The 26,292-nt window shown below is 48.6% G+C and overlaps 4 protein-coding genes across 4 annotated transcripts; 1 reads left to right on the top strand and 3 right to left on the bottom strand.

The window, feature by feature from the left end:
- Positions 1–1,365: 1,365 nt before the first annotated feature.
- On the top strand, positions 1,366–3,886 carry FOBCDRAFT_227858 (uncharacterized protein). Its single transcript, XM_054705798.2, has one exon. It carries the CDS (start codon positions 1,442–1,444, stop codon positions 3,485–3,487), a length of 2,046 nt encoding a protein of 681 aa, XP_054561773.1. The 5' UTR covers positions 1,366–1,441; the 3' UTR covers positions 3,488–3,886.
- Positions 3,887–8,727: 4,841 nt separating this feature from the next.
- Positions 8,728–11,633, bottom strand: FOBCDRAFT_251822 (uncharacterized protein; the record flags this gene model as incomplete). Its single annotated transcript, XM_059610969.1, has 6 exons — positions 8,728–10,482; positions 10,533–10,718; positions 10,780–10,926; positions 10,963–11,286; positions 11,351–11,405; positions 11,473–11,633. The coding sequence occupies 6 exons, from the start codon at positions 11,631–11,633 to the stop codon at positions 8,728–8,730; spliced, it is 2,628 nt and encodes an 875-aa protein (XP_059465389.1).
- A 3,220-nt stretch (positions 11,634–14,853) lies between these two features.
- On the bottom strand, positions 14,854–16,903 carry FOBCDRAFT_140589 (Up-regulated during septation-domain-containing protein; the record flags this gene model as incomplete). Its single annotated transcript, XM_059608096.1, has 5 exons — positions 14,854–14,928; positions 14,957–15,532; positions 15,635–16,392; positions 16,448–16,751; positions 16,823–16,903. 5 exons carry the CDS (start codon positions 16,901–16,903, stop codon positions 14,854–14,856), a joined length of 1,794 nt encoding a protein of 597 aa, XP_059465388.1.
- A 4,395-nt stretch (positions 16,904–21,298) lies between these two features.
- On the bottom strand, positions 21,299–22,295 carry FOBCDRAFT_241851 (uncharacterized protein; the record flags this gene model as incomplete). Its single annotated transcript, XM_059610410.1, has 6 exons — positions 21,299–21,676; positions 21,730–21,774; positions 21,861–21,895; positions 21,947–21,983; positions 22,038–22,057; positions 22,109–22,295. The coding sequence occupies 6 exons, from the start codon at positions 22,293–22,295 to the stop codon at positions 21,299–21,301; spliced, it is 702 nt and encodes a 233-aa protein (XP_059465387.1).
- Positions 22,296–26,292: the final 3,997 nt, after the last annotated feature.

Genomic DNA, 26,292 nt, shown 5'->3' with positions numbered 1-26,292 from the left:
AACGCTTGGCTGCTGAAAAGTGAGGCACTTTTGGTGTAGTCGCCAGGAGGTGATCCAGCAAGAGATGTGTTGGCTGCGATACGTTCTCAAGAACTTGGCTTATTTAGTAGCCGATGAACTCAAATAGAAATTGGGAAATAGTGTCTTGCTGAATGCTTCCCTGCAACTTGCCAAGTCAATAGTCCGGCCTAGGGGTCGCTGAAGCTGCTACGGTAGACAGTAAAAAGGTCGATGTACCTGGGGTTGACTACTGATAGTCGTATGGCGGCAACTAATCATAAAAATGGATGTGACAAGGAGTCGGTGTATCGTGACCGGTGCCCTGAGGAACAAGGAGAGCGGGAAAGGATGTGAGATTGAGGAGACAGCAGGCCGAACGTCACCAGCAGAGACGGGCTAACGGGGTAGGCCACTTGTCACTTGTCCGTGTAGGCGTACTAGTGGAGGAAAAGTGGAGGACCCTGGTGACCCAAGAGCCCGGGTCCCCGATGTGCCGCGGACCTATCGTAGCGTTGAAGATACGTTCTGTACCTATGAAGTGCGCCGGAGCCCGACTCCGTCATCTTGAAGACTCCTCGCATGAAATAGTCCGGGGCAGCAGGCAGGATTGTCGTAGACGAAGCCATCGCCGCTGTTTGCGACTGCGTAAAGCGCAGATTGAGGCTTTGTTGTGCACTTGTTAAAGATTTGGGTGGAGACAGATATATGCGATCGCGGCCAAGGAGAAGAAATGTCGCAGGGTAGGCATGATCTTTACGGTCACAGGAAACAATCGCCTTAGTAATCCAGCTGTGTGCTTCACGTAATTCTGCGGGATGTAATACCCTGCACAAGTAACAACTCAAGAACAATTAATCAACACATTTGCTACTGCTTAGCACATTCACTTTAACCCTTTGAGCACGCTCAGTGCGACAAGAATCGATCGACCAGTTCCTCGTCCGATCCGCACGGTGGGACGAGCCACGAGATAGGCAATCTGCTGTGCTTTCTGGGAGGATGGGGACAAGTGGAGTCCGAACCTGCAAACAGTGCGAGCAGCGATTAAATTTGCGATAAGCACAGGACGTTATGATGCTACACAAACATAAAATACGTAATGACTAAAAATTAACATAGCACAGCCTCTAGTAGACAGACCAGGCTTCAGCCGCTGAAGATAGGACGCTGAACACTTGGAGAAGTTGTCTTTCAAACAGGCTTGTCGCGGGGACAAGCGGGGCTGGGAAAAAGTGGCAAGCAGCAGGATTGGTTAGGTTGAGGATCTCAGGGGCCAGATGTCGGAAAAACAATATAGCGAGATTTGGCGTTGTGGGTCCTGAGGAATACATTCATTCATCCTTTCTTTCATTCATGACCCTCCTCAGTGGTTGAAGCGGGCATCAACTTTGTAAGGGCCAAGAGACGTCGTATTAGCGACGACTCTGTCCATCGGCTACCAATGAATGTGGTCACCAAGGCGCTCGACGCCAACGTCCCCGCCATGAGCGAGATCTTTGATTTCTTGCCTGTCCCCACTCTTGTCGTCTCACCGTCGTATCGCATACAGAGAACCTCGTCTGGTTTGCTGGAGGCGTGGGGTCGCAGGCGTGAAGAACTTATCGATCAAGACCTCTTCGTCGCCCTCTACCAGGGCTCGCTGACCGAAAGATTCGATCGTATTCCCTTCGTCTACGCCATTGAGACTGCTCTTGCGGCCCGAGCTCTCCGTCTCTGCTATGCGGCCTATACTGCAAACGGTATTTCTTGGACTGCGCGCATTATGCCTGTCCACAGAGATGACGAACTGCTGTGCTTGATCTTGGAATGGGATAAGGCCGAACTCCACACTACAGTTGCCGATGGTGTAATGACACAAAGCTGGGTGCCCATTGATGATGCTTTCCGCATCCTCGTCCAAGCTGTCAAAGATTACGCTATCTTCCTTCTCGATACCCGCGGAAACGTGATGACCTGGAATACGGGAGCCGAGCTAAACAAGGGTTACAAGAAGGAAGAAATCATCGGTAAGCACTTCTCGACTTTTTATAGCGAGGAAGATATCCGGTCTAGGAAGCCCGAAAGAGAACTCGAGATTTGCTTGCGTGAAGGTAGGGTGGAAGATGAAGGTTGGCGCTACCGTAAGGATGGCAGCCGGTTCTGGGCTAACGTCGTTATCACGGCCATATATAAGAACGACATCCACGTCGGCTTCGGCAAGGTTACCCGGAATCTCACTGAGCGAAAAGAGGCAGAACTGCGGCTAATTGCTGCTTATGAGGAGAGCACAAAGTTGAAGAATGATTTTCTAGCAAACATCAGTCACGAGATCCGTACACCAATGCATGGTGTGCTCTCTGCTTGCTCCCTGCTTCTGGATAGCCGCCTAACCGAGGAGCAGCGGGAGACGGCTAATATGATTGACGAGTCTGGCCATGTCCTGTTGCGGATTATCAATGACATCCTCGACTACTCCAAGATTGCAGCAGGCAGTTTTTCCATCGAGAATGACAAGGTTGATATCGCTAGTGTGGCCACATCGGTCGTCCATTCTGTGCAGGCCACTGTGCAACCGGGAGTGTCCCTGAGACTGAGCCTGTCACCAAACTTGCCAAAGTGGGCAGAAGGGGATCCTCTGAGGTGCCGCCAAGTTGTTGAGAATATTGTCAGCAATGCCGCAAAGTTTACCGAACAAGGGTACATTCTGGTGAGTGTATCGCTGCTCGCGGAAGATGTGGCCACTTATACAATCCTGACTGAGGTCTACGACACTGGACATGGTGTGACGGAAGATGACGCCCAGAAACTGTTCAAGCCATTCACGCAGCTTGATACTCCGCATCAGAAGCGTCGCCAAGGAACTGGTCTCGGACTGTCCATCGCAAAATCAATCGCTGAGCTGTTGGGTGGGAATATTGGATACAAACCTAACCCGGAACGGCAGGGCAGCATCTTTTGGTTCTCAGTCAAGCTTAAGAAGCTCAACAGCCTTCAGCAGATTCAAACCGTCGACACTCTGCCAGTCCCTAGCAGCAACCTGTCGCGACAGGAGGTTTCACAGGGCGAGGATCTTGCGGAACAGCTGACTCAACTGATGAAGATCTCACCGATGGCGCGGATCCTCGCGGCCGAGGATAACATTATCAATCAAAAAGTCCTGGTCGGAATGCTTCATGGCTTCGGATTCCAGTACATAACAGTTGTCTCGGACGGCGCCGAGGCGGTCTCGACACTATCCGCGGCGGCCGATGCCTTTGATCTGATACTGATGGATATCAGTATGCCGGTCATGAATGGTTACGAGGCAACGGTCCGGATACGGAACAGTGGCATACGTCTACCCATAATCGCCATGACCGCCTACGCGCTAAGGGGTGATATGGAGCGTTGTTTAGAGAAAGGAATGGATGACTATATCGCCAAGCCAATGAACAGGCAACTGCTAATGAAGAAGCTGCTAAAGTGGCTTGTACGCCCGGGCGATGCGGTGCTGGCCACTACTGCATGAGGGCGACAGAACGTTCCGCCTTGTCAGTATTCGACTTGTCAGCAGCAGTGTTGAAATCTGTCACGGCAGATTTGTGGACTGTGTCTTTGGCGGTGAAGGGGTCGCGTCTCTTGCAGTAATCTTCGATGTTGGGCACAATAGCCTTATAATCGTTGTTGGCTGGGAAAGGATCTTTCTGAACGTCTCTGTCTCTTGTTTGAGCAAGCGTTCATCAGCATCCAGGATGACGATGATGGAGCTGTTGGTACCACCGTCACCACCATCGACAGCCCCTTTGTCTGAGTGACTTCGGTTCGGGACGGCATGCTTCTTAATGTGTCATAAAGAGTCGTTTGAGGGAAGCCCCGTTTCTGGGCCGCTCGGTTTTGTGAGAGGCCGCTGTCTGTGACATCTAGTATACAATCGGCAATACCACCCTCTGGGTAGAACGTTGGAGTCATTCTAAAGACAATTCGCAAGGGTTGCTGCACGTATAAATCAGGTGAGGCTTCATGGCGGCCGGCACGGGAAGAACGCATCTGCAGAAATTTTACGCGAGGGATCTTTGACCATATTGCTTCTGTGGATAAAAAAGACAATCTGATAACAAATAACACGGCCTTTCTGAATGATCCGAAAACATTTTTGATATACTTAGTGCTGTTTTTAATCAAATTTAACGTAACGTATATGATAAGTGGGTGAATCAGTCAAGTGAGCGGATCAAAAATCCCTCAACCTTACATCCAACCATCTAATCAATAAATTATCAACCACCCAATATGTCACAATCTAATAAAGAGTCTCAAATACTTCTTGCGCTTCATACCTATCAAATTGACATAAAATTAAGTCTCCACCGCGCACCGCAAAGCTCTACCAGATCTTATATACTACTCTTTATCGACGTCAGGATGGCATTACTTCTCGTCTCGATACTATCTCAAATGCACGCAGACTATCAGATCTAGAAGAATAAATCATAGTTCAGTATATTCTTAAGCTAGACTTATAAGGATTTTCTCCCTGATTATATGATATTAAAGAAATAATAAAGTGACTGCTAACTAATCGCAATGCATCACCTGTTGGCAAGCACTGGGCTATCAATTTTATTCAGCGGCAACCAGAGCTCAAATCGCGTTATCAGCGGAGGTATGACTATCAGAGAGCCTTATGTGAAGATCCGACTATAATTCGCAATTGGTTCAGGCTTGTAGAGAATACAATTGCGAAATATGGTATCCGATCAGATGATATATGGAACTTTGATGAGACCGACTTTATGATGGGCATGATTTCAACCGGCAAAGTAGTCACAAGTGCAGAGAGGCGAGGAAGGCCAAAATCATTTCAGCCTGGAAGTCGAGAATGGGTTACTGTAGTCGAGGCGATCAACGCGGAAGGTCAATCGATCCCGCCGTTCATCATAGTTACAGGCAAGCATCACCTTCGTAACTGGTATGAAGGAAGCAGCATCCCGACCGATTGGGCTATCGCCACGACTCAAAATGGATGGACAAATAACGAGACAGGTCTCGACTGGCTAAAGCACTTTAGTGAGCTTACAATTAACCGATCATTTGGTTCCTATCGCCTTCTGATCCTCGATGGTCACGAAAGTCATCACTCGACCGACTTTGAAGCATATTGCAAGGAAAAGAACATTATCCGCTTTATATGCCTCCTCATTCCTCTCATTTACTCCAGCCTCTCGATGTCGGATGCTTTGGACCGCTGAAGAAGGCCTATGGTCGAGAAATTGAGCATCTCATGAGACGCTCTATAACCCACATCACTAAGACCGAGTCCTTTCCCGCCTTCTATGCCGCCCACCAAGCTACTATTACAGAAAGCAATATACGAGGAGGTTTCCGAGGAGCTGGGCTTGCTCCCTTTGACCCAGAAAATGTAATCTCAAAGCTTGATATACGGCTACGGGCCCCAACGCCTCCCGGAGAGGACACAAGCTGGGCTCAACCTTGGACGCCAAAGACACCAAGGACTATCACTGAGGCCGATTCTCATTCAGAATACCTTGAGAAGCGGATCAGAAGACATCATAGTAGCTCTCCAGAGTCTATCTGTGAAGCTCTTCAGTCTCTTACTAAGTCAGTGATGAGAAATATGCATAAGACTGCCCTACTAGAGGCTGAAGTCAGAGACCTTCGAGAGGCAAATGCAACACATAGCCGGAAGAAAAGAGTAAAAAGAACCCGGCTACAGGATAGCGGCAAGATGACTGTAGGGACTGGTCAGAGTCAAATTGATCAGATAGATGTAGATACGCAGGTAGTGGCTGAATCATCGAGAAGTCGCGGTCGAGGAAGGTCGGTCGGACCGGGTGTTTGGCGTTGTGGTGTATGCAGTAAGACCGGGCATAATGCAAGGACTTGCCAAGAGGTAATTGAAGTTACTGAGGATGAGGATAGTAATTAGTTTTAATTGATCCGATAGGTTGTGGTGTTTTTATTGCTAATTGAAATTGGAAGGTTGAGATTAGTGGCCAACTCGCTTGGGTGGCCAACTCGCTTGTAAACTACGTTATCTAATTAGATAATATCTATAACTTTAATAAGACCAGGTTTATAATAGTAAGATCTTAAGTAGTATAGTTATTATATAGGCCGGGAGGCATAGAAAGCCAAAATTAGTTTAAGTTAGCCTGGAAATTAGTAGTAGGTTATAGTCATCTGGGCGATCAATGCAGAAGGCTAGGCGGTCTAGCCGTTTATTGTGGTTGCAGGTCAATATCACATTGCCAATTGATACCAAGAAAGCAACCTCCCGGCCGATTGGGCTATAAATGGCTGGACTGATAACGAGACGGGTCTCGAGTGGCTAAAGTACTTTGACCGATATACAAGCAACCAAATAATTAGTCCCTAACGTCGTCTAATCCTGGCATGGAAGCCACCACTCTATCGAATCCAGCGCTGCCCACAGATCAAATGCAATCAAACAAACTGCCAAACAAATCAATCAAATATGCCGAAATCTTATTTCAAATTAAACAAATCCAAACCTCTGGATTTGAAATGACACTTGATATATTTGATACATGATATATGATGAAAGCTTAAATCTGCCAGGCTGTCGGGCGCGTCCTTGCAGCTTACCCGGAACCTGCTGGGCGTCAGGGTCTGGTGAGCGAATCTGGCCAATCAGAGTTATTACTCAGATCTTTCATTAGTGTGCTACCCCCAACAGCGCCTTCAAATTGGTTAAAGAGAAGGTAGCTTCTTAACTTTCACGTCTTCCCCCCCTCAACATCAAACCGCGTCGGTGCCAGTCTGTTTACCTCTCCTCGACGCGTGCCGTTCCTTACTGATCGATGCCTAACCCGATGGCGACATCATGCTTCCTTCTCCACCCTCCGCCTTTGCTCTTCTCCGCCCACCGAGAAATCTGGCAAGTCAATTCGAGCTGACGACGCGGGTGGCTTTACCAGACCACCCTACCGTTGCAGATCTTCCGCGAGCAGTATGGAGGAACAAACGATATGCTTTGGAAGAGTCCTTGTCCCGGAAAGGCTCGAAGGACCGGAAGAGCTGGATCAAGCGCCATGAATTTTTTCTTGTTGAGATCGACACTAACGATAGTCCTTTGAGTCCTTACTGGGCCTGTCGTTTGTGTGACGCGAAGGGTCAGCCTGAGTTCTTCGCCGCTGCTGCTACGAGTTCGGCAGCGGACCATCTCCGCAAGTATGTGAATGTGAATGTGACGTCGCGAGCTTGAGCACTATTGACCAACGCCAGGTCTCACAGGATTTTCGAGAGCAGTCAAGCAGCTGATCCAGATCTGTCAACCGATGAATCTGAACGGCCTAAGCGACGACGCTTGCAGTACAGCGCCGTGCCGCGTGCTAGAGTCAAGATGATCCGAGAACTGAGCCAGGGAGTTCTGACCAACACCAAGGTTCCTTTTTCTTTCTTTAGCGATACATTCTTTCAGCAACTCGTCTGGCAACTTGACCCTCACGTATCTGACTAGATACCATGGAGCCGGCAATCGATGGGCCGTTTGCTGGATGACATGTACGGGTCTAAGAAGGATGAGGTCAAGCAGGAGCTCTCAGATGCCCTTACTAGAATCCATATAGGGTTCGACCTGTAGACATCACCTAACCGGCACGCTGTCATGGCAGTCACAGCTCATTTTCTTGACCGCCGGCGCGAGGATGACCTCCGACACTGGAGAAAGAAAGGGCCGGTGGGAAAGCGCCACAATGTTGTCAAGTTCATCCGATCTTCCCCTCAGAGGTGTGAGCTCTTTAAGAGGATCTCACGCGAGAATGACGAATATCTCCTGGCGAGTGAGTCGACGGCAGAGCTAGAGATCGTCATGAACAACGACACGAGATGGAACTCCACTTACCTCATGATCTCTCGAGCGCTCGTCAAGCAGTGAGACATCAGGGTATTCTTGGTCCGTCCAGAGGTGGGAAAATGGTTACCAGAGGCCGACATGTTGAAGGGGGATGACTGGAGACTTTTGACAGAAATTAAACATATTCTTGAGCCATTCCATCTGCAACCTATGAGAATGCAGGGTTGGGCAGCGAGGGAGGTAATGACAGGCATGGAATACTTACTGGAACACCTTGAGGATCGGAAGCTGTTCTATCATGCTGTTTCAGACGAGGCAGCTGGAGAGAATACCAACTCGCAGGTCGAGCTAGCCCGGGGGCGACCAGACCGAAATCGGCAGATTCCTGCTAGATTTAGGGATTGCGAGATGGACATACACCCGCGAAAGTCAATGCAAAACTCCTTGCCAAGTTGTGGCTCGGGACAATATGATGATGGATCAGGCAAGCCATCAGGATCATCGGCAGTTGATGACATGAAGAAGGATCTCCGACGCTATCTGAGACCTGTTGGCCATCTTCCTTTGCCGATCATTGTCCAAATTCCTCACTTCCCTTTTCTTATACGTATTCTTGACCACCAAGAGATAAGCATCATCATTCAAATAACGGCTTGGATTATCACTTGTCAAAGGTAGCGTTATGGGCAGCCAGGAGCTCAGATGGGGTGCTGTCTGGTGCTGCTGCTGAAGTCGTTGCGCCCGATAACAGCAACCTTGAGGCCGCGAGTGGCAGCATGGAGAGCGATGTAGGCACCAGTAGCACTGCTTCCAATAATGAGCACATCATCCTCCTGAATACCGGAGTGGGAGTTGCCATCTGCGCCGAAGGTAGGAGGTGGGACGGCGGGAGAAGAGTGGTCTACAAGCCCAGTCTAACCACGTGGTCCGCCTCAGCGACTCTCCACTGTCTCGGAAAACAAGACATCAACGAACGAAGCAACATGACCTGACGTGCCTCTATGAGCCTCAATGTCCTTAGACACTCGGGCTCCAGCCTGCACGTTGGTTCCAAAATGGCCCATGGTCTGCAACTCGATGCCAGCTCCTGGCCACGACTTCGAGTTTGTCTTCTCCAGGACGATCGTATTCGAAGTTTTGGTATCGTTGTTCTGCGCCCTTACTGTCTCCTTCCCTTCCTCTACATCAATGGTGATTTCCTGGAACACCATGATGCCACCATATGACGGCGTTGCTTGTGGTAGCTCGTCCCGTGCCGAGTACGCTCCTGAATCAACTGTCGAATCAAGCGACCTCGTCCGGTTGACGCTTCCAGGCGGGCAGAGATTGATGGTTGAGTTTGACCTTGATCGTGCTGAGTCAGGTGATTGAAGCCGCCTGCCACTGAGTGCGACGGACACGGATTTTGCTTTTCGTCGCGCCCCTACTAAGGTATCGGATCGTCCGAATGGCCACATTTTGGATGAAAGCCCAATGGTGCTGTCCTGGAATCCTTCGCGACGATCTATCGTCTTAGGAATATGTCCGAATTCCACATGAACGCCTTGCGTGAAATCTTGGTTAAACTGTGGCAACACCTGTCGCATCTTGAAGAAGCTAAGAGGAACAAACTCGCAGTTGGGGCTGCTCAGCACTGAATGGATGGGGATCACCAGCCGCATCGCGATCATGGTTGCTTCCGACCGCCCTCCATCGCCTCGGCAAGGCACGCGGACTGTACTCGATGTGAGAACGGCGTCTTCGAAAAGGGGTTCTTGCGTCCACTCTCGCAGAGCCTTAATAGTATCTGAGAGCTGGCCCGCAAACTCAGCCTCCCGAGTGGTTCGCTGGGATGCATTGTCGTCTTTGAAGCTCTGGAGGATCCTGGAGACCGACATATTGGTAAACTGCATTAGGAAATGGACCTGCCAATCCTCGAGCGTCTTGAATGGAAGAGCCATGGATGGGAGCAGATTTCGGGTACCCTTTCGTGCGAGGACCTCGAACCCCGAACTGACTCGGGCTCGTATTCCAAAGAAGCCTAGATGCACGCCAGGGAGCAGATGGTTCTGCTCGCTTGTGTAGGTTGACATATCCCGTAGTTTCGTCTCGAACTCATGACTCTTGATATGCATCCTCGACCTGATGATTTCGCTGACCTGATGCAGCTCGGCAAATCGATAACCGGCTGACACAAATCGTTCGGCGTCATGATCCGAATTGGTATGGCTGATCAAGAACATCAGCGATCCACGCTCGTAGTCCTGCTGTCGGATGTTGATTCCTTTCTCTGCCATGTTGAGGCTGTCATGTTTATCGTCACTGGTCTCGATAGCCTCCGGCGCAAATCCCCCCTGGCCAGGTTTTTGCTGTTGAGCCCGCGGCCGTCTGCCGTTCGCACCTGTTGGCAAAATCTCGTCCCACAACACTCCGATTGACGTGAGGTCATTTCTGAGCCGGTCAGCAAGCGCCGCCGCAGCGAGACAAAAGAGTTCCCGGAAGATCATGTCGTAACTTTCAATCATCTCGCCATGGTCGCTTACGAGCTGAATGCCACGTCGTCCGTCTTTATGCGTGCGTGAGTGCGGCAGCTGCGATACATGCTGTCTCATGCCTCCGACTAGACTCGAGATCATGCCCCAGTTCCTGGATGCTAGAAACATCCAGTGGAAAAGCGGGTGGCCAATATTGAAACCTTCCTCAGTATTCTGCCTCGGTCAGTCTGCAGTCATCGGAGCTTCAGGCAGTGGACACTCACCTTTTCCAAGAAGGAGTCAGTTACGACTGTGCTAGGAATGAATCCATCCGGGTCAACAAGGATCCTCCCTGCCTTGTTAAAGATGGCGGCTCCAAGAGTGATCTGCTGGGCGCGGAGGGCAGATCGCCTCATGTTTCTCGTTCTGAGGATGGCTGAGATGGCAATGATGAAACAAGCACTGAGTGACTGTTGCAGGTTAGCGACGCACGGGGTTTACATACATGCTGACAGGAGTCCATGATCTCACCAAGCAGATGACCACAACTACAGTGGCACTTCTCGACGGCTCATTGCCCTCTGGCTTGATCTTGACAAGTCGATAATGAGTTCCTACAGCAGCACACCAATGCATCCCAGACACGGCGCCGGCGAGCACTACGGCCGAAATGACTCGCTTCCACCATCAATTAGCCCACATGGCTCTGAAGACGAAGAACATGGCCAGGGCCACATTGCTGGCAACAATGGCGATAATTGCGGAACTGACGACGTATGCTGGTCGATAGACGCATGTATAGTCATCAATGGAAGCATTACCAAGATAATGCATTCCGCAGACGGCAATGCCGCAGAGAACTCCTCCGGCGATCAGCCTCCACCAGGACACGGAATTGTTAGTACCGACAGCGACGAAGGCAGCTAGAAGCACCAGGATGGGGACAAAGAAGGATACGGCAGTGAATCCGCTCGAGTATGCCACCTGCATATCTGGTTCTCCGTCGGCGAGATCGATGGCTCGGTTACCGACGAAGTGCTGCATGTTGAAGGACCTCGTAAGTATATGTAAGGAATCCGGTGTAAGGCGAGCAAGTACATACCATGCACCAGATGGACACTCCACCCATCGTAACGGCGGAGCTCATCAGTAGTAAACTGTTTCAGTCAACAATCAAGTCTAATAATAATAGTCAGGTTTGAGACGGCCGAGGGAGAAGCATACTGATTGTAGAGACCCCGGAGGCCGGTTCGTCTGTTGATGAGTTCGAGCGTCGAGCCAGCACCAACCAAGCTAACCACGAAGCTGAGGGCGACGAAGCCGGCATTGTAGCTCTGAGGCACAATATGGCCCTGATACTCGTGAAGCAAGGTTTGAGCAGTCATTGTGGGCAAGGGAACCCGTGGAGGAGCAACTGTCAGTTGCTACCGCCGTGCTGGGTGAAGCGAGGATCTTTGCTTGACGGGAGTGGGATTGGCACGGTACTGCAGGTTCTTAAGTGACACCGACATGCTCTACCAGAAACCGGGACCCATCGGCAGCCCACCACACTCCCCTGAGTCCGAGCTGACCTGAGCTGGATGTGTCCATTGGACAGTCGTAGTCGGGGCCTCTAGGTTTACCCCAATGTAGTCGAGATGGCCTCTAGTGCTTGTTCTGAGACAGGCAGTAAGCACTAACAGACGCGGACAGGGGGATAGTGATACTCGGCGCTCAATCGGGGGCTCGTCGGAATTGATTACAGGTGCGATCTGTGTTTTTGGTCCGGGGCGTTAGCCAATGGAGGCACGGCGACCGGGGGAGAGGGGGCTAGGCAGGCTTCGTGGATCAAAATACGGGCGCTAAACCAAGCCATGAATTCGTACAATGGATGGGATGCTTCGACTCGTGTCGGCAAGCTGCAAACATGCTTTGTCATCTCGCTAACTCTGTCGAGTGCCTCCAGTCGGGACATTAGGAAAACTCCGATCAGAGAGATAGGATTTTATGCATCTACCCAAGCGGAATTTGACCTACTATTGACTAGAAGGCAACAAAGCAGGCACATGTGCGATGAACGAAGATCCACTACAAGCTTGGAACATGCAGTCTTGCGTGACGTGGACCGCGAACCTGGGATCAGGACTCGTAACTTTGGACGGAGGGTGTTTTCACGCCTTTTCCTTTCTCTGCCTTCCCGATGTGGAAAAGTGGACAAGGAAGCTGGGAGCTGAGAGCGGGGAGACCAGTACTGACTTGGACTAGGGAAAGACGGGAGAGGCCACTGTCTGAGGAGCGTTCCTCAAGATTTGAGGACTTGACCCACGGCCAAAGCCCCCAGACTGAGCCTCGGCTTGCAAGACACACAACCAAGCGAGCAAGAGCAAGGACAGAAGAGAGTCCACGAGGGAGCGTGATATCTCTGCACGGTCTCTCTAACAGGGAAAAGGATGCCACTATCCCGTCAATTATCGAAAGGCTCCGACGCGGTCTCTCCCAGAGGGATTTAATCCAATTAAAGTCACACCATTGGGCTAGTTATGCCTCTTTTAGCACCGATTTTCGCTCGACCTGCACGTCGTCAAACGATAAGATAATAACTGATAGGCACTCTATCGCTGCTTAAAAAACCCTGCAGCATGTAGTTTTATTACATGGGGCAAGTTACTTCGCGGAGCCTCTCGACAATTGATGGGATGAAGTTATTTGTGGAACTCGCTGGAGACAGCTGCCGCAGTTTACCATGCCATCGGGAGATTGCCCAGAGCCTGGAGGGTGTTCCTCAGATTAGCAGCTCCCTGAGGTAAAGTAGACGATCAGCGATCCTGATCCTGGCTTGTGGGGCAATGCAACTCCGCCCTGGGCCGAGGCGGGAGATGGATGCAGAAACGACGGTGGACCCAAGAGTCTATGATCTGCGCGCCGTGACTTGCTGAAATGCTTGAAACCCCTCGGGGGCTCATGACGATGAAGCTGTAATGATTGTTATGGAGACTGGGGCAATGTTGGTACACAAACGAACAAGAAGCCGCGTGTTGTGATAATTGCATGACGTCTGCTCTGGCGTCATGTCCTCGCTTCCGTTGTTAGCGGGAGCGGCTCCCGCTTGCGAGATCGTGATAACGGTACCGTAGCTCACTCAAGTTGAGGTTATTTTTACCTTCAGCTCGTCATTTTTTCACGCCGCTGCTTTTTTCTTTTCTTTCTCCCCCGTTACGACTCGCAGCCAAGCCGTTTCTCTCCCTTCTCAGACTCCACGGTATGGGCTTTGCTATGTGTTGCCATCTCAGGTATCCGTCCCTGGAGAGGGTAAAAAGGCGCGAGCCTCGATGAGAACTGCGGGGCATGCCAAGCGTTGCACGCTAGGTATATAGCTGCCAAACCGTCGATCACAATATCGCAACTAGCGTGTGATGGTTGGATGCCTGCTCGGAGCATTTTCTAAATTGGAAACCCTTGTGCACTTAACCCTCGCTAGTTTGGTCGCTCTCTCATGATATCGGTCACATGTAAACTTCAACCCTGTCTTCACTAGTAGGGCTTAATTGTGAAGAGAATGCACCGTACTAATTTAGGCGGGTAGGCAACCTTTAGCTGGTTCCATGTCTTCCCTATGCTTCGCCCAGCCCGGACCGTTTTAGGGCTCGTGAAAACTTTGACATCTTCAATGAGACGCTTGCCCCTTTGTTATTTTCTGGGTAAGAGGAGAATAGGGTGGCCGAGAAGCAAACCCCGCTTAGGGTTAGGATAGGGTTAGTATTAACTATCTAAGCTACCTTGCCCTATTGTTTTCTTCTAACTAAAGATATAGCTATACCCGTTGGCTCGAGCCAACGGGTAAAGATAAGAGTGGAAATTTTTCGCATATTTATCTGACGACAATGTCTAGTAGACCTCATTGAACATTCTTGTCAAACATTACGTGTATTCGGTCCATTAATGCAGATTCGTGTATTCATGTTGTGTTGTGTTCAAATTCTGCCCCTTGAAGGCTTTACGGTTTACGTGCGCAGTCTTAGATGAACCCTGCTTGCACGTCGCAAACACCTGTTCAACAAATTGAGGCTTGTGGGCACTGAGGAGATGACAACTGAGGAGATAAACGAACGGCAGAGTTTCTAACACCCTATCTCAGTCAATATTATTTACATAACTATGATATCTCTAATTCTAAAATACTACTTAGGATTATTTATATAAATTATAACTCCCTCTTAGATATCCGCGAACTATATTCAGGCTTGCCGCACCTCCCGTAATTTTATTTACTTGCTTAGTCCACCCAAGGCTGACTACCACTCCTGCCTATTTCCTTCTGGATCTTCAACTTTATACCGTTCTGAGATATCATATATTGCCCTGCTTATATAGAAAGTATTCCACCTAGTTAGAGACTTGTTCTTGTTGCCCTCCGATGTGGCGTTGCTTAGCCTCGCCACCAATCGAGCCGAAATAAAAATGCCTGATGCACGGGCCTGTTGTTGAGGAAAGAAGACTTGATTCAGGATACATCGTCTTGCAATGGGCAGCAACGCATGCACCAACTTCGCTCCCGATAACTTCCAACTCATCTATTGCATATGTTTAAGGACAAAGATGGACGCTGCCCAGTTTCTACAGACCATATTAGACGAAATTTGCGAGAAGGGAGATGACGCCCTCAACAGGCTCATTGGTGGTAACGCTAGAGGAGAGATGGCCCTGGCATCAGGATTTCCTTTCGTCAAACATACAAATCATCACCAGCATAGATGCAAATGATGTTCACATCGGCTCGATTCGGAGATGCAGTCCTTGTCACATGCTGCTCAGGTTCTCGTGTTGCTACCTTTCTGATAATAGACTGCTCCACGACGGTGCTGAGAACCCGAGCTACGGCGCGTTGAGGCGAGGGCGAGGTGCTTGAGGGACGAGCGGATGTGAATATTTCCTTGGAGGGGCTTCGCAAAGGAGTCGATATGTCACCGGTGCCAGAAGCAGGAGTGTTGGTCTGCTGTGGCTCCGGTGTAGTGGTCAATCCGCCAACAGGTAGGCATGCAGCTCCAGCAATATGCTCGAGAAGCTTCTGATGAACGCGGGTTCGTCGGTTCTCTGCCTGATCCAGCTTCATCACCCAATCATCAATAGAGGCATCCAGACTCGCAAGTACTTCCTCCTGTTTCAGCAACAACTCATGGCTGAACTTGGCGATACTAGAAGAGCGCAGGTACTGGCAGATGCGTGAGTGGAGGTTCCGGCGGCCTATGCGAAGAGCATTGTAGGTATGACGCAAGTATTCAATCCTCTCATCCAAGTGATGGAGTTCCTGTATAATTGTTAGTCGGGTTCCGCTGGCAATACTGACTATATGACTGACCTTAGAAAGCGTCTCGACATCCACTGGCTTAAGAATATCAAATCGTCTTACCTGGTCGAGCGCTTTCTTTTGAAGTAACGTAAGTTCAGACTGCTCGAGTTGCTCAAAGGCATCGGCTTGCTTCAGACCAATAGGCAACGGTTCGAAGGACTTTTGCTCCAAGCTCTTGCCTCTCCTCGGCTCTGGTCTCTGGATGAATGGATCGTTGTTGGCGCCTAAGCCAGATCCCTCCCTCGGTAGGCCTCTGCCCATAGTCCCCGATGATTCCAAGTCACCCCTTCGGTGGCCTCGGGAGGCATTACCTACTTCCGTCGTGATGGTGGGAGGAGTGTAACTTCCATCCCATAGGTTAAGATCTGCGGCACTAGACTCCATTAGTGATGCTAAAACAAGAGTAGCTGGCGTGCCGCAGGACGTGGCATTGGTCGATGCTGACTTAGGTGCCGTGAGATCGGGTATAGAAGACTTGGGTATGGAGGCCGTGCGGCTTTGAGGGGATCCATTGATGCGGCCATGTCTAGGAGATTCATTCCTAGTAGGGAAGTAGTTGAGGGATTGCAGGCACTGCAGTAAGGGTAATGGTACATCAGACTTGGGGTTGACCAGAGGGTCAAGGCACTTCGGCGAGACGGTGGCTATGCCTTGAGGGCATGCCTGAGGAGCCTCTTTGCCGAGAGACTGAGACTGGGAACCTTTATCAGCGCTGGAGATGTAAAGGAAAGTATCCGTAAGCTGGTACTCTCCGAACGAATTATTAGGGACACTAGTGGAGCGCGCGCGTGAGGGCGGCGGGCGTCCAGGAATAGCCGCTGGTATTCAGTCAGTTCACGAGATCAAGTCAAATGCTAGGCTTGGATCACATACGGGAATCAATGTCAAGTTCTTGAACTGCTGTCATAGGCCCAAGCTCTGGTACACTGATTTTGCGCTGTCGGACCAAACTATACTGATTGAGCCTCTTTTTCAGGCCACTGGGAGCTGGCGCGAGCTTGTCTATCTTATCACTCGTTGGCAGCGAAGGTGTAGAAATAGCTTTCTCGACGTCCACGCCTTTAGTCCTGCTATTAAGGACCGGCAACCTCCTCTCCTTAGGGAAGAACTGGTATTTCCGCGGTGGGTCGGGCTGTCGCACTCCCCAAGTAAATGGCTTCTCTGGATGAAGCTGATTCTGAAGAGTCAGGATAGGTAAGCCTGGGCTAAAACGAAAGACTTAAAGTGTCGAGGGAGTTGCGTTCATACTAAGTCATTTGAGGACTGAGAGGGTGGTTTTGTTATATGGTTAACATCAATACTGACGATGTATTCAGCAATATGAGCCATTGTGTCAAAATGATCCGATTTAGTCGAGGGGCTAGAAAGGGGGTAGATCAGTGCTAGAGATCGATGGCGCCGGCTTAATATATTAATGCTGTCGATATTAGGGCGGCGAGCCTAGCACTCGTCAATGGGGATGCTGTAGGGCGGAGTATTCCGGCTTTGAAGAAACTGGTAGGACGTGAGTGCAACGTCGATTGTGGAATTGAGGGTATATAACAAATCGAAAGTGTGGACGGCAACCCGAAGACTGGTTTAACGCCATGATCGAGCGCCGTCGAGTTTGGTCTTTTCGCTGATAGCTAGGCGTGCAGTCACCGGAAGGCAGGTTGTTTCATTCATCTGCCCCTGTTGATGACCATGACTGAATAATTGGAGCCCTTTACCACAGCCATGGCCAGGGGACGACGCGGGACAAGAACCAAGAGGAGGCTGACAGGCCCGAAACAAAGCCCCACATAGGAGGGTGCAAACTGCCAAGGGTCGGGCTCGTAGCTAAAAGCGGGATAGATTGGCAGGGCCTGTTCCGAGGCAGTGGCGCTCGGGGAAGGTGCGTTTTATGGCAAGTCAAATCTGGAAGGAGAGCCAAAGAGGGAGATACACCTGGTGCCGAACTAGTCCATTGGGTTACATCGCTTAACATCTTGCCTCTTTCTTGGTCGCGTTATCTCGAATAGAGCCAAGTTCAAGTTTTAAGGGTCTAGAATTGGCCAATTATCGTTACTTTAACTTGCTAGATCAGAGCTCGATTCAGCCTTTGTCAATGCTCAAAGCTCAAAGCTCCGACATGACCGATGATCCAGATCGACCTGGATCCAGTAGCACGAATATTTCGGCGGAGCTTTATGCCAATTATTCGGGCCTTGCTTCCAGTGGTGCTGTGCTTCGGCTTTACGGGGAAAACTCTCGGTTTCTGGGTTGTCGTCTTCATACAGTGGGGTGCAATAAGTTTGAATACATCTGCAGGTATCTCGGTCCGGCCTAACCCGATCGGGACCGCGTTTTCAATGCCGCTCTTTCTTCCTCCTCCACACACACATCACAACGCCTGACAACGCCTCACGATGCCTCGAGGCAAGGAACTTACGCCTTCATTACGGTCACGAATATGTGAATTAAAGAAGCAGGGCTATTCTTATAGTCAAATTCACAAGCATTTCCCCTATATCCCTCTTGGGACGATTAAAACGACGTGCCGCCGCGAGGCACAACGTGGAGCCGAGAACACAACCCTGCTACGGTCAGGCGCGCCTCGAAAGCTCACAGAAGAGCAACGCGATCAGATATATGATACCGTCATAATCGATCCGCTTGTGACGACGAGATACTTGCTTGATTCCGTTGATAACGTTATCAAGAAGCGTTCCCTACGATACCTTCTACGTGAGATAAACAAGAGGAAATGGATACAGAAGAAACGCGTGGCCCTGACGCCGCTACAGGCTCGCAAAAGGCTCGATTGGGCCATACGATATCAAGGGATCGATTGGAGAAGGGTCAAATGGAGTGATGAGTGTATGGTACGCCGCGGTCAGGGCATGAGGCCTATCTGGACCTTCCTCTCGCCTCGCGAGGCCTTACGCGTACAGGATGTTCAAGAAGCTAGGAGGCTAGGAGCTGTGCGGCAGATGTTTTGGGCTGCCTTCGGTCACAGGTCTCGTACGCTGTTAGTGCCTCTCGTTGGCAACGTCAACGCCATCGGCATCTACGAGCTGTATAGCTTCATCTTGCCCTGGTTCCTTCAATCAGGCGATATCTTTATGCATGATAACGCCTCTGTGCATACGGCCCGGATCGTCAAGGCCCTGTTAGAAGAGCTAGGGGTTGACCTGATGACTTGGCCGCCTTATTCGCCTGACCTGAATCCTATAGAGAATCTGTGGGCGTTGATGAAGGCAGAGATATATCGGTTACATCCGGAACTGGCTCACGCAGAGGATACAGTTACTACACAACATGCCTTAGTCTTAGCTGCAATGGAGGCTTGGGATAATATTAAAGATAGGGTCTTGAAGAACCTTTGTGAGACTATGCCGAACCGTGTTACTGCTGTAATTACTGCAGAAGGTTGGTATACAAAGTACTGAAGCTGTTCTAATTGACCTTGTTAGGTCAAAATTACAATATTACAGCAGCAGCATAACAGCTGCCCGTTTCGGCTAGCCTCGATCGTCGGTACCTCTAGGTGTATTCAAACTTATTGCACCCCACTGTAGTTGTCTCGACGAAATCCCCATCTCCCCTCATTTAGTCCAAAACGATTGCAACGCAATAGCGGTGCAAATTTGTACTCTTTTAACATTGGAAACATGTAACGTTTTGTATAAGCGAGCAGCGGATATAAGCGAACGACGGATTTTCCACCACCCCATCTATGTCAACGTTAATTACACCACCACAACATATCTAATTCCAAGCTGCTACTCGGAATTATATATGTAAATCAAATCTCCCTCTTACTCATTGTCCGCATGTTATTTCTGGGCTTGCCGTACCTTCCGCGGTTCCCTTTACTTGCTTCGCCTATTCCAGGTTGGCTACCACTCCCGTCTATTTCCTTCTCGATCCTCTTCTTGGTACCTTTCTGAGATATTATGTCATGCCCCAGTTGAATAGCAGTCATCTCACTAAGCTATAGTCTTGTTCTTTTTGCCTTCCGATGCCTACTAAGCGCCTTATTAGTCCTTTATAGTGAATAGACCTGGTCGTTGAGAAGCGTTACTCAATGTGCTAAAGCTTGTGTACCTTTCGCAAGCACGTCTATGGCCTTATATATCGGTATCTGTGAGTTACTCTGGTGTCGAGCAATTCGATATTTGGTTAGCGTTGATTATAAAATAGCTCCCGTGGGAGGTATCTGGGAAGTCCAAGGTCCCGCCGCTGTTACTAGGCTTACTCAGGACGTTAGCGTCTGTAACTTGATATCTTGCTTTGATAGGATAACTGCCGGGCCCAGAGGTACTAATTCCAATACCCTAATCCTGACTTGATATTTATTTCTCCTATAATAGCAAAGAAGGCGGCCTTAAAAGTAATTAAGAAGTTAACCTTGGTTATATGGTTAATATGTGACCTGACTAACTGTTCGATTATTGACTATATGCTCGCTTCAGAGGGCCGAAATATCTATCATCTAGAGGTTAAAGAATATGAGATAAATAAGAAGGCATAAAGCTTATGATAATCTTATTCTCTTTGCAGAATCGGTCGAAACCAGCGGAGAGGTAGCGTAAGTAACTATCAATCACTAATATGCGATAGATGCCATTCTTAAGATATGCTATATACTTATTAAAATGTTAACTGTGTTTTAGGCCTTTCTTTTTACTTATATACTTATCCTTAATAGGCTTAATCACCTAATCTATTAGGAGGTTGCACTTGAAGTATAAATTTATAAGGTAGCAGGCCCCATTAAGTATAATAAGCGGCGGGATGCATTAGCTTTAACTTATCTATTAATCCCCGAGATTACTAGGTAAAAATAAGACGATGCAAATTTTACTCTACTAAGAGTTGATTTTGTCATTGGTTACTAGCGAGCTCTAGCCCCTCATTATGAACAGAGATCATTATTCTCAGCAGTCGGTCGTAAGTGTTCATGGGGAAGGCATTCCGCCTTTCTAGCACACTTGCAAATCAGGGCACCGCCGCTTCCTTGAGGTATAGGCAATTCCTCTGGGTATGATCTGGGTTTCAATTCTACTTAGTACTTATTAACTGGCTAAAGCCGAGTCTGTCAATTGTTTTATTTAACGTCATCCAAGACACCGTCGCATTAGTTTGTTTCCAGAATTGTGATTCTTGTGCAAAACGTGGGCCCTCTGCTAGTACTTTCTTGGTGTTACTAAATACTATAATAAGGTCTTTTATGTCCCCGCCTCCTTGATAGTCTTTGTCCTTTGTTTGTTTCAGTTTCTGTATTAACACCAGAGGTAATAACTCCATATGGACCAATCTGATAATCGACACTGTAGCCGTCCTCGATTCTGAGGTCTGATTTCGTCATGTGCATAACGGCTGTACTGATAAGCCTAAATAGTGCGGTAGAATGGCTCAGCCAGTAGATTCGGACCTTCTTCGACTCGAACAGTTGCTCTTTGAGTTGGCCTGAACGCTAGCAAATAATCCAGCCTCGTCATGCCCCAAGTCGTAAGCGTTGTGGTGTACCTCCTTGTCTGTTCTTCCAGCATCGACGTGGAAGGATCGGGTCGTCACGATCTCTCCACGTCTACCAACGTTTCCGTGGGTTGCGTGACTTTAGTTTCTATAGTAGGCTTATCTCTTACGTCGAACTAGGAGAGCGCTTATAGATGGAAGACAGGCGCATATCAAAGCCGATCCCGGCCTCCGCATTGCTTTGACCATTAGTCCCACTGTTCACTAAATCGGGTGATGTTCTTACCCAGATAATATCGCCTTTATGAAGACGATGGTCTGGTTTACAGACTTGCCCTCGTGCAGGATCATTGCCAATCGGTAGATACTGAAAGCTGTCGCGACGCCTCCAGCACAAAGAATTCCAATGACTAGGAGTCTTTTCCGTCTAGATAGCTGTAGTGACCACGTGAGCGGGGTCGGGAGTAGCAAAATGACCAAGTCACTGATGACGCTGATGATAGCATCGGCGAAAATGATGGCGCTTTGGTTTAAGCATTTGTCTGTCTCTCCTTTCCAGTACGCGCTGATCGGCCAGCATATAAAGATCTTGATGAAAAGACCCGACACATAGTATGCCACAAGCATGCCGATAAAAATGGAGATGCCCATCATGGTTTCCTTATGGACATCTCCGAAGACTCGTATGAGATGAAGAGGAGAGCAAGTTTGACGATCAGGGCCATGGGAGCGTAGAAGATAGTGGCATCATATCCGGACTGTAACACCATAATATTAGAGATTAGTTATGTTATTATGTGTATTTAACTTACTTGAAAGAAATCGGCGCGTATTCCTTTCGTACTTCCAATTGATTGAGCCCGCCACCGTAAGTCCCAGCTGTTGAGGTGTTAGCAAGAACAGCAACGGCTTGAGAACAGATGGATATACCAACGCAGGCTGTGATACAATACCCGATCATCCACGCCTAGAACGAGATGAGCTTCACAGATACAAGACATAGGAAGCTGCGGCGCCATACGTAGGAAGTATAAGTGGCCACTCTTCAGGGTCAGCGTTCAATATATGATGGCCTTCCTCAACAATACTCACAGTCATTTCTTGTTGTCCCTCCTCCCATAACTCTTGTCTTGACATAAAAACGAGTCACAACGAAAGCGGACACAAACGCAATGGTAAGAGCTTGCCTGGCATAATTGCGTGACCTTAGCACATCCTGTGGATGATTTAGGTTCAGCTCCACGCCCGAGGGTGGAGGCGCTGCACCGGGAAAGCTCATGGTCGAGAAGGCTAGATCTTAATAGACCACCTACATGTCATACAAAGAGAGCAACAAGAGGTTTCAGGAAAGGAGCCACGAGGTGGTGAGGGTGGGAACGACGGCCTCTAAAGGCGGGAGAGGCGCCCAGTTTTCTCATCAAACTTTTTCAGGTTCTACATGACATGTCTTGGGGCAGGTGGTTCATTATGTCTTAGCCTCGGGCTTTCTTGGCAGTTCCTCAGACAACTCGGCATAACTGTGGGTTCGATATGCCGATCATGAAGCAAGATCATCAGGACATGCATCGTCGACGTTACATTGAACCTTTGGCTAGTGTTGGAGGAAATTTTCAAGCGCAACTTTAGTTCCCAATAAAAGGAGGGGATCGGCACAGATATCTTAGTCGGTGGAGAACGCTAAAAACGAAACATGTTCGGCAAGTTGGTTTCATGTGGTGTCCTAAGACAAATGAACTACTTAAAGCTCTTGTAATGACCTTCTTGAATGGTGCTGGTGCTTGCGGATACATAGCCCGATGTCTTGCGTGCGATATTGAAGTGTTTGTGCAAGAAGCTTGGATTGTCAGTTCAATCATAGAGTCGTATTCGGCTGACCCGCAAAGTATTTACCTAGAGCTTCCCAACCTTATGGAAATCATCGACAGAAATTAGTAAAGGTCAAGACTTCATTTCCTATAATATCTCTTATCATCCTGGGCTTGTGCGAAAATTGACGCTCTCTAAATACCAGACCAGAAAATCTTTATCAACAGTTATAAAGAAGGGTTACGTGCCGTGATAGCGGGGCAGATTCCCACTTATTTCAAACTCTCGACATTGCCAATGGAAAGATACGACTTAAGCACCGGATCCTCCTTGCGTAACTTACTAGAAACCGGGGAACTCTGTTGAACTCAAATTCCATACCGGAGAACCTCAATCGCTTCGGTTTGATGATGGAATACTACACGCAATGTATAATAGAGAGTCACCGTATCATTTCTGACGGCCTTCCCTCCTCACTAGAGTTATGCTTAACCTAAGAAACCTCACAGACATAAGTGAAAAGACTAACGTGTATGATAAGCGAGTTGAACAGATAAGCGAATTGAACAAAAATCCCTCAACATACATTGTCAGCATTAGGTCAATTAATTCTCAACCACCTACCACGCCTCAATTACGTAGAGTCCAATATGTCTCTTGCTCTTAAAGCCTATCAAGATAGCCCAAAACTAAGCCTCCGAGGCGCCGCAAATATTTACAGAGTTCACTATACAACCCTCTTCTATCGAAAGCACGGAATGCAAGCCCGGGCTAATACTATCCCTAACTCACAGAAACTACCTAATCTAGAGGAACGAATCATATTTCAGCATATTCTCAACCCAGATCCGCGGGGATTTCCTCCACGACCATGTGGTGTTGAAGAAATGGCGAATCGACTGCTTGCTGACCGTGATGCGTCACCAGTTGGCAAGCCTTCGTTCAGCGGCAACCAGAGCTCAAGACGCGTTTCCAGCGGAGATATGACTATCAGAGGGCCAAATGTGAAGATCCCACTATTACTCGCAATTGGTTCAGGCTCGTACAGAACACAATCGTAAAGTACGGCATCCGATTAGATGATATCTATCACTTTGATGAGACCGGCTTTATAATGGGTATGGTCTCAAGCGGTATAGTTATCACACGGGCCGAGAGGCATGGAAAGCCAAAATCAATCCAGCCTGGAAATCGAAAATGGGTTACAGCGACTCAAGCAATCAATGCAGAAGGCTGGGCAGTCCCGCCGTTTATCGTAGTTGCAGCACCTCCCGGGTGATTGGGCTATCGCCACGACCCAAAATGGCTGGGCCGATAATGAGACAGGTCTCGAGTGGCTAAAGCACTTTAATCGATGCACAACTAACCGATCAATTGGTTCTTATCGTCTTCTGATCCTCGATGGTCACGAAAGTCACCACTCGGCCGACTTTGAGATCTACTGCGAGGAGAATGATATTATTACGCTTTATATGCCGCCTTTTTGCCGCGCATGCTTATCTGTCGCGCATGTTTATCATGCACGTTATATAATTTTTTTTAATGATTCCGTAAAAAATTATATAAGCTAGTTAATATCATATAACGTGTATGATAAGCGAGTGAGCCAGACAAGCGAGTGAGCCAAAAATCCCTCACCTAACAACATTATAATTCAGTCAGCTATATCTCAACCAACAAATATGCCACAGTCCTCAAATGAAGCTAGAATCCTTCTTGCCCTTCAGGCCCTTCAAGATAACCCTAAACTTACAGTCCGACGGGCGGCAAATATCTACGATGTCAACCGTAGTACCTTAGGTCGCCGCCAGCATGGCATTCTTTCAAAGCGTGATACTCCCACAAAGTCACGGAAACTATCTGATCAGGAAGAGCAGATAATAGTCCAATTCATTTTAGACCTAGATTCGCGAGGATTTCCCTCGCGACTATCATATGTGGAAGATATCGCGAATTCTCTATGTGCCAACCGCGATATACCACCTGTTGGTAAGCGCTGGGCTTATAACTTCATTAAGCGACAACCAGAGCTAAAGACACGTCAATTTCGGAGATATGACTATCAGAGAGCTAAATGCGAAGATCCGACTATTATTCGTGGCTGGTTTCGGCTCGTAGAGAATACAATCGCAAAATATGGTATCCGATCAGATGATATCTGGAACTTTGATGAGACCGGCTTTATGATGGGCGTAATTGAGCCCGGAACAGTCGTTACAAGCTCCTATAGGCAAGGAAGACCAAAGCAAGTACAGCCTGGAAACCGCGAATGGATTACTGTGATCGAGGGGATTAATGCGGAAGGCCAATCGATCCCGCCGTTTATCATTGGTGCAGGTAAGGATCACCTCGCCAATTGGTACCAAGAATGCGACCTTCCCGGCGATTGGGTTATTGCATTGAGTGAGAAAGGATGGACTGATAATAAGCTGGGCCTTGAGTGGCTAAAGCATTTTGATCAGGCTACAGCTAAGCGAACGAACAGTCGCTATCGCCTCTTGATCCTTGATGGTCATGAAAGTCACCACTCCGTCGAATTCGAGGAATATTGCAAGGAGAACAAGATTATCACGCTCTGTATGCCTGCTCATGCCTCTCATCTACTTCAGCCTCTTGACGTAGGGTGCTTTGGGCCACTGAAAAAGGCATACGGTCGAGAAATAGAGCATCTGATCAGATGCTTTATAACCCATATTACCAAGACCGAGTTCTTTCCTGCCTTTCATATCGCCCACCAAGCTGCTATTACAGAAAGCAATATTAAGGGAGGTTTTAGAGGAGCTGGACTTGCTCCCTTTGACCCAGAAAATGTCATCTCGAAGCTTGATGTGCAGCTACGGACTCCAACGCCTCCCGTAGAGGTCACAATACCATCGACCCCTTGGACTGCAAGGACCCCAAAGACAGTACTAGAGGCCCAATCGCACTCCAAGTATCTGCAAGGAAGGATCAGAAATCATAAGAGCAGCTCTCCTGAGTCAATAATTAAAGCCGTAAAGCATTTTGAAAAGGCAACAACTGTTCTTATGGATAAGATGGTCTTACTACATAATAGGAATCAACAACTTGAACAACAAAATAAGATAGTAGGGCGACGCCGGAGGGGAAAAAGGACTAGGGTACAAAAAGAAGGGCCTTTAACTATAGGGGAAGCATCACAAGCAATTGATCAGATAGATATTGATGCGCAGGTAACAGCTGAAGCCTCGAGAGGTGGTCGCGGAAGGTCACAAGGAGCAAAGGTCCGGCAGTGTAGTATTTGCGGAAAGACCGGGCATAATGCAAGGACCTGTCAGGAGGCAATTGAAGTCAATAGGGAATAGTATAGCGATTAATTTTAATTGATCAGATAGGTTGTGGTGTTTTTATTGCGAATTTCATTTGGAAAGTTAAGATATGTGGCTCACTCGCTTGTCTGGCTCACTCGCTTATCATACACGTTAAAGATTTAAGTTATTTTAGGCTTAACG

The sequence above is a fragment of the Fusarium oxysporum genome, chromosome VII, assembly GCF_013085055.1.
Source record: "Fusarium oxysporum Fo47 chromosome VII, complete sequence".
NCBI lineage: Eukaryota > Fungi > Ascomycota > Sordariomycetes > Hypocreales > Nectriaceae > Fusarium > Fusarium oxysporum.
This window is presented reverse-complemented; position numbering and strand designations above follow the sequence as displayed.